Genomic DNA, 7,864 nt, shown 5'->3' on the forward strand with positions numbered 1-7,864 from the left:
GCCAGCTTCCGCTGGGACTGCGGCTCCCCTGCTCTCCCGGGAGCGCACGCTCATTGTCACTGTGACTGCACCATCTCCAGCCAAAGGCGGGGCCAGTGGCTCTGCACCAGGAGGCAGGTGGCAGTGAGCCGCCCAGGTCCGCTGGCTTCCGCCGGAGCCACCTGTGCCTTTCCGAGCCCTTGCCCTGGTGCTGTCAGCATGTGGCTGGTTCTCAGGTGGCTTCCCTCCCCCGTCAGGGCAGCTCCAGGCTCTAAGCCAGTGGTTCTCAACCTTGGCTGCACATTAGAATCACCCGGGAATCTTTTTAAAATCCTGATTTCTGGGCCTCCTCCTCCAGAAATTCTGTTTCTTTGTTATGGGGTAGGGCCACAACATTAGTAACAAAGAAACAGAATTTCTGGAGGATGAAGCCCAGAGATCAGGGTTTTAAAAAGATTCCCAGGTGATTCTAATGGCAGCCAAGGTTGAGAACCACTGCTCTAGGCGGAGAGAGTGCGGTTCCAGTTTGTAGACATGAGAATATTTTCCCCGTCCCTTGGAGCCCCTGGCTCCCCGAGACCCGTAGTCACAGAGCAACAGGCTCCTGTACCCCTTGTATGGTTGTGTTTTCTGTGAGTTTGTTTTCTTTTTGTGTCGCTATTGGAAGACCTTTTGTACAAGCAGAATCGCTCGAAGGACAATGAAACCCCTCACCCAGATTTAACAGATGTTAACATTTAACTGTTGTTGTTCCCACATTTTATGTGTGAACTAAATGCATCTGCCCTGTTTCATGAGCCTGCACTAGGCCAGCTCTGGGCATTCGTCTTTCCGTGGTTCTCAGACTTGCTCCCCACAGGACCTTTGCTCTCGGGGCTCTGCCCGTCAGCCTCTTGGGGAGAGCGGTGCCGGCTGCCGCTCGGACGCTCCGTGTCAATGCTTGTCCTCTGGTTCCCATTTTCCTTCGTGAAAGGCGATGGGAGCGAGCGTGGTGTGGGGCCAGGTGGCCTTTCAAGCCCTCCCTGGGCACGAGCACTCGCTGCCATGCTGACCGGACTGGTCCTCTCCCCCCCCCCTTCTAGTGGCCGCGAGAGGAAGAGGACGTGGAATGGGGCGCGGGAACATCTTCCAGAAGCGAAGATAAGTGTCCGCTGCTCGGAGCTGTGCCCTTGTCCCTGCAGGTCCTCTGGGTTCGCTGGCGTGTGTGCTCTGTGTATGGTCCTCGCTGTTCTCTTGACATCTTTCTTTTTAGATCAGGAGAAATATTCAACTAAATAAAGATGGTGGCTGTTTTTTCTTTTTGTGAAAATGCGGATTGTGTGTTCATTTTGGAGTTTGGCGTTCTGTTTGCTTTGGCAGCAGGTTAAACTCCGACACCCTGGAAGGTCTCCTGGGACCCGGCCAGGACTTTGAAGCAGCACAGTTCTTGATAAAAGTTGAAAGTGCTGTCCCAGGCCAGTTGGCTGGCTAAGCCCTCAGCGAGCGCACAGGCTCTCGTTTTATCTGCAGACATGGGCGTTGCGTGGTGCTGTGTTCAGGTCACCTTTATGGAAACGTCATCAATTCAGCTTGAAAAACACCATATGGGTGGTCCTGGCCCTTGATACAGTCCAGTCCTCTGACCTCTGAGCCTGGAAACCCTGGTGACTTCGCATTTGGCGGGAGTCGTCTAATATTAAAAGGTAATTCAAAGAACCGTAGTGACCATCTATGGCTCCCCTCCTGGCTTTGTAAGCAGGTTTGTGGGGACGGATTCTTGGGCGTTTATCAGAGCATCTCCCCATTGATTGGCACAACCACAGCTTTCGGTGTCACAAAGGTAGAGGGTAGGGCAGGCAAAGCAAAAAACTGACCGACACGGAAATGGGGAAAGCTTTGGCAGGAGTCAGGCTGAAAGGTCTTGCCAGGGGCTCAGTCAAGGATGAGCGACAGCAGAGCCCCTGCTGCCGGTCGTGATTGGCCCGTGGCACATCGCCCGCTGCACTCAGTGTTCAGGTGATGGAAGAGGGAGCCAGTCCAGCGCATCTGTTCCGCTGGCTTCAGACGGGTTTTCTCAAGTCTCGCTTCACCCTCAGGACACTGCCAAGAGGTAACAGCCTCTTTATAATTCCTGTAATACAGCGCCCGAAGGGGCAGCCCTGGCCGGTCGCTCGGGTGGTTAGAGCAGCGATGCCAACCAGTGCACCGTGAGGTCTGACAGCCTGGCGACCACTGGGTTAGCGTGTTGTCTTGATACATCCAGGTGGCGGTTCGGCCCCTGGTCGGGGCACATGCAAGAATCAGCCAGTAGCCCTGGCCGGTGTGGCTCGTTTGGTGGAGCATCCTGTACACCAAAAGGTGCCAGTTCCATTCCCGGTCGGCGCATGCCCGGGTTGCAGGCCTCATCGCGTGGGGGGCCGTGCAGGAGGCGGCTGACCAACGTTGCACTCTGACATCAACGTTTCTCCCTTTCTCTCAAAATAATTGGGAAGAAAACACAAAGAACCAGTGAATGCATAAATGTGTGAACCAGCAAATCGTGTTTTCTCTCTCCTCTCTTAAATTAAAGAACCACCAACACCCTCTTAAGGAGCCAGCCTTGGTGAGGTCGGGCAGGTACACAGGCATGTCAAGTAAGGCTTCAGACACCACCAGAGCAGCCGCTGCGTCTTGCTCCAGCTCCTCCCACTCGTGACGACCTGCCTGGTGGCTCCGTGAAGCGGCACCGCTCCAGGGGAGGGGTTCCTGGGTGGGGCATCTCCGATGAACTTACTCCCCACGTGGAGTTGTTTTAGATTTGACCAAGAATGAACGTATTGTTTCTGGTCAGAAAAACTTGTCCCTTGAGTTTCTCTGTAGAGTCTTTCTCCCTGAGTTCTCTTGGGTAGAAGTGACGCCCCAGCCCCCGCGTCGGCTGCGTGGCTTCTGTGCTGGTCGCCTTGTGCAGACGGGTTATTTGGCCGTGAAGCCTGGGTGTGAGTGTGGCAAGTGGGAGCAGTGGTTTCCATCACCAGCTGGGCGTCCTGTTGGAAATGAAGATTCCCCCAGAGACAGCAGAGCAGACTGGAACCTCAGGGAAGGCAGGGGAGGGGGCGGGAGGAGATCCCCCAGTGAACTTGTCTGCATCTAGGCATTACCCATGGACACAGGCAGCGGGTGGTGAGGGCCTGGAGGGTGGGACGGGAGCCGGCTAGAAGTGGTTTTGGGGGGTGGGGGGGAGGATCTATGTAATACTTTCAACAAAGATTTTAAAAATAGTGGATTCAAAAAAAAATTCCAAGGCCCCACCCTAGGAATGGTGGTTAGTTGGACTAGAGGGGGCTCGGGAATCTGCATTCTAAGCACTAACCCTGCTACCAGCTGGGTGATCCTGAGTCCGTGTATGGGGCCCTGGGCTCGAGTGTGTGTGTGTGTGTGTGTGTGTGAGAAACTACTGCATAAGTTACACTTGACTGTAAGCTAGCACCCATTACACTTAGCAGTGAGTTGCACCCAGAATCTGAAAAGCGGGCTTCGGGCAGGGTTCACCCTGGAAAGCGGGCGGGAGTGCCAGCCATGCACGGCTCTACACGGCAAACCTTAGTTGTCTCCCTACGGATGTCCTGAAAGTGAAGGGGGTTCTCGAGTTTTGTTTCTAATTAAATGTTCCCAGTAAAAAATGTGGAATTTTTTAGCCTGGCTGGCGTGGCTCTGGTTGATTGTTGACCTATGAACCAGGAGGTCCTGGTTCAATTCCTATCAAGGGCACAGGCCTGGGTTGCGGCTGGGTCCCCTGTAGGGGGCATGCAGGAGGCAGCCGATCCAGAATTCTCTCTCATCGTTGATGTTCTCCCTCTCCCTTCCTCTCTGGAATCGATAAAAATATATTTTTTAAAAATCGTTTGAAGAAGTCATGGCCCTGGAGTGTGGCTACGCATAGTGACCTGCCCAGTTAGGAACTTGGGATCAGGTCACCTTGTTAGATGACTTTCCTTGGGACCCCATTCTTCATCCACGGACACTAACCGAGGCTTGGGCGCGAGCCGTGGAAAGGGTTAGGACGGTGCCTGGCAGCAAGCTGAGCTGGAATGGCCCCTCCTCCCAGCCAGACCGGAGATTGGGTAGAGGTAGTTTCTCTTCTAACCCGTACCGAGGACTTCTTGTTAATCAGCTGTGGTGAGGCGACAGACAGAGACAACTCCCGACAAGCAGTGCATACTTGTAGTTCCCAAGAGGAGGGAGCAGACCATTCCACGCGGGCCTCCTGGGATACACAGGGTGTGGCAGGAGACGGGGGTGAGGGGAGAGCATGGCCCGGAGTTAGTGCTGTGGTTTCCACAGAAGGAAGGGGTGAGGCAGGGTGGGAGTTCTGAGCAAATGTAGAATCGGGTATTTTGAGTGCATGCAGAGGGCTCTGGCTGTTGGGGTGTCCCCGGTTCCCTGCGCCTGGCCCAGGTGGCTTGAGGGCAGGGAAAATAGAGGCATGCGGTGTGAGAGTCACAGGAGGGTGGGGGGCAGACTGATTCGTTAATGTGCACATGAGTGTCCTACTCACGGGCACGTGGTTTACTATCTCTCAGGAATTAACCAACTCTGGGAGAGGCAGTCTCTCCAGGTTTAGCTAGGCCCCAAGATGTCAAAACTTCATACAAATAAACATTACATGTATGCCCTAGCTGGTTTGGCTCAGTGGGTAGAATGCCGGCCTGCAGACCGAAGGATCCTGGGTTCGATTCTGGGTTGCAGACTCGGCCCCGGCCCAGGCCCTGGTCGGTGGCTCATGCAGGAGCCAACCAATCGATGTTTCTCTCACGTCAATCTTTCCCTCTCTCTTCCATTCTCTAAAAATCAATAGAAAAATATCCTCAGGTGTGTATTAAAAAAATAATAGTTAAATGTAAAAAAATATTAATATAGCGTGTCCCAAAAATGTATTCACACACGTTGAGTAATTATAAAGGCAGTATTTGCATGGGACACCCTGTACCAGTTTTCAGGAAAGTCTTGCCTCATCAGTGAGGTATAATTAGCCCTCAACTGAGGACTGCTCTGGACGTGCCTAACAATTCATAAAAATAAGACTTGAAAGAGTCAAAGTATTTCCAGGCCAATAGGCCGTATCCTGGAGCAACACTCAAAAAGATTTGTGAGGATATAAAAGGAGCTGGCGCCCTCAAGGTAAAATCCACAATGTCTGGCATCCAATCAGAGATGACCAAGCAGGCAAGGAGCACAGCCCAGGATGAGAGTAATGAAAACATTTAAAACTGGCGCAGATGTCAGAATTAGCAGAAAAGGACATCAAAACATTGTAACTGTTTATAAATTCAAAAAGTTAGGTAGTGAGATGGAAGATTTAAAGAGAAAGGAGGAGGTGGAGGAGGAAGAAGAGAGAAGAAAAACCTTCCCATGAACTTCTATAGCTGGGTTCACAGCAGAGGAGACAGCGCAGAAGAGGCGAGTGAACTTGAAGGCTTGGCTATAGAAACTAAAATGAAACAAGAAAAAAAGAATCCGGAAAGGAAAGGCTATGGGGCAACTTCAAGGGCCTCGTGTATGGGTAGCTGGAGTCCCCTCAAGAGAGGCAATGAGGGGGGCAGAAAAGTTATTTGAAGAAATACGGGCCCAAAACTTCCCAAATTCGATGAAAAGTATAAACCCACAGATCCAAGAAGCTAAACGAACTCCAAGGAGAAAAAGCATGAAGAAAACGATACTGAGGCATCGCTCAAAACCAGCGGTGAAGAGAAAAAAAGAAAGGTTATCATCAAAGAAGCTAAGACAAGGATGGCATGTCTCGCTGAGAATCATGCAAGCGCGAAGGAAGTGAAGCAACATCTTTAAATTATTGATTAATAAATATCCAGTCCTGGCCGGTGTGGCTCAGTGGATACAGTGTCAGCTTGTGGACCGAAGTGTCCCAGGTTCAATTCCAGTCAAGGGCACGTACCTCGGTTGCAGGATCCTCCCTGGCCCGGGCCCTGAGGGCAGGAGGCAATCAATCAATGTGTTTCTCTCACATCGATGTTTCTGTCTTTCCCTCAGTAATAATTAAAAATATATATAGATCTTGAATTCAATATCTGGAAAAAACATCTTTTAAATATTTTTAATTGATTTTATTTTTTAAATTTATTTGTATTGATTTCAGAGAGAAAGAGAGATAGAAACATCAATGATGAGAGAGAATTATGGATCGGCTGCCTCCTGCACGCCCCCGACTGGGGATTGAGCTTGAAACCTGGGCCTGTGCCCTGACTGGGAATCGAACCGTGACGCTCAGCCCCTGAGGGACGTGCTCCCAAGCCCATTCTTCGTTATTCCCTTTCGATCCTGGAAGAGGGCAGAGCCCGCGTCCTCGCCATCCTCCTCCCACCCATTCTGCATACAAGGAAACTGAGGCCCGGGAAGGGCCTGACTGGTGTCTCTCCAGGGGCCGCACCCGGAGGTCTGCTCCCGGCCACAGGAGGCCCTTGCGGTGGCCTCCTGACCACGGGAAGTGGCCTCCAGGGAAGTGGCCTGCTCAGGAATCCGGTGACTCCTGGGCCGGGTCGGCTGGGAGAGAGGCAATCACACCGGGTTAGGCATGGCAGGCTGACGCCAGGCAGCGTAGCTCACATCCCAGCCCCTCCAGTTCTAGACTCTGACCTTGGACACATGGCCTCACCTCTCCCCGTCTCGGTCCACCCGTCCCCAGAACGGGGGTGATAGTAGGCCCACACCTCCTTCCAGCCCAGAGAACTGAAGGCGCCCGAGGCCATCGGACAGCGCCTGGCCCCGAGAACGGCTTCAGCCCTGCCGCTGCCTCCTCCCAGAGGTCTGGGCTCCTGCCACCGTCACCCGGGGATCCCTGGGCGGAGGCCCTCCTGACCCGGCCGAGCCCTGTGCCCCCCACATGGCAGGCGCTGTCCAAACCTGATGTCATCCTCGCTCCACCCAGTGGGACGAGGGGGGGCCTGGTGTACCCGGTTCCCAAGATGAGGGACCGGCCTCGAGAGGACCACACCGCCGGCGGGTGGGAGGTGGCGTGGCCGGCTGCCTCCACACTGGGCCGGGCAGGACTGGCCCGAGGGAGGCCCACCTGCCGCCTCCTCCGCCTGGAACGTGGGCTGAGCGTCCGGCAGTCACTCTGCCCACTGGGCCCTGAGTCACAGCCCCCTCCCGAGTGTCCCTGCCTGTGGGGGAGCCGGGGGGAGGGGGCGAGGCCCGGAAGGGCTGGGATACCTGCGGCAGCAAGGCCAGCCCTCTTCTGGGCCGCTTCACTTCGTGCTCCAGCTCGGCTGTTCCATCGAGTGTCTCCATCCAAGAGGCGGGGAGATTGAGACCAGCTGCCGCCGCCTGGATTCTCCCAGAGCCGCCCGCCCGCCCGCGACACCAGCCCAGGTCCTCGCACCGTCCTGGGGGAATCTCGCCGAGAGGGGACACTCAGGTTCGTGGGCTGAATCCGGGCCAGTGGTGGGCAGGGATTGAGGGGGCCAGGGGAGGGCAGCAGGGAGCTGGCATCGCTCCAGCAGGAGGCACCGGAGCTGGGCTGCCTGGGTGGCAGCGGGCTTATCAGCCTGCCGGGCCCAGGGCCGGCTCCCCATTCCCAGCCTGGCCACCGGCCCCTTCCTCCTCCCACTTTGCTTTCCCACCCTCAGCCCCTGCCCCAGGTGCGGACACAGTGAGGTGCTTCTGTGGCCCCCGGGCCCTGGGCAAGGTGGCCTGGGCGGGGCCAGACCCCGGAGAAAGGACAGACCAGGCATGGAGGGGGCGGCTGGCAGGGCTCACAGCCAGTCAGGAGCAGAGCTGGGCTGACAGGAGCTCCACACCCCTCCACCCCCTCCATCGGGGCCCTGGGAGAGTGTGGACCGGGGACCGGGGGCCGGGGGGCAGCACAGACGGGGAGCCCCCGGCCTGGTCCCGGGACCGGCACCTCCTCTCCTCA

General features: G+C 55.3%; 2 protein-coding genes across 2 annotated transcripts in view; both read left to right on the forward strand.

The window, feature by feature from the left end:
* Positions 1–1,288, forward strand: part of SNRPD3 (small nuclear ribonucleoprotein D3 polypeptide) — a 7,010-nt gene extending 5,722 nt beyond the window's left edge. Inside the window, exon 3 of the mRNA XM_006768744.2 lies at positions 1,062–1,288. Within this exon, the coding sequence (XP_006768807.1) occupies positions 1,062–1,123 (62 nt within the window). The 3' untranslated portion in view covers positions 1,124–1,288. The remainder of the gene's footprint in view (positions 1–1,061) is intronic.
* A 5,626-nt stretch (positions 1,289–6,914) lies between these two features.
* The window catches only part of LOC107183925, an 18,669-nt gene continuing 17,719 nt past the window's right edge, over positions 6,915–7,864 (forward strand). Inside the window, exons 1-2 of the mRNA XM_015567214.1 lie at positions 6,915–6,952; positions 7,092–7,366. Of these exons, the coding sequence (XP_015422700.1) occupies positions 6,915–6,952; positions 7,092–7,366 (313 nt within the window). The remainder of the gene's footprint in view (positions 6,953–7,091; positions 7,367–7,864) is intronic.

The sequence above is a fragment of the Myotis davidii genome, unplaced genomic scaffold, assembly GCF_000327345.1.
Source record: "Myotis davidii unplaced genomic scaffold, ASM32734v1 scaffold43, whole genome shotgun sequence".
NCBI classification, from domain to species: Eukaryota; Metazoa; Chordata; class Mammalia; order Chiroptera; family Vespertilionidae; genus Myotis; species Myotis davidii.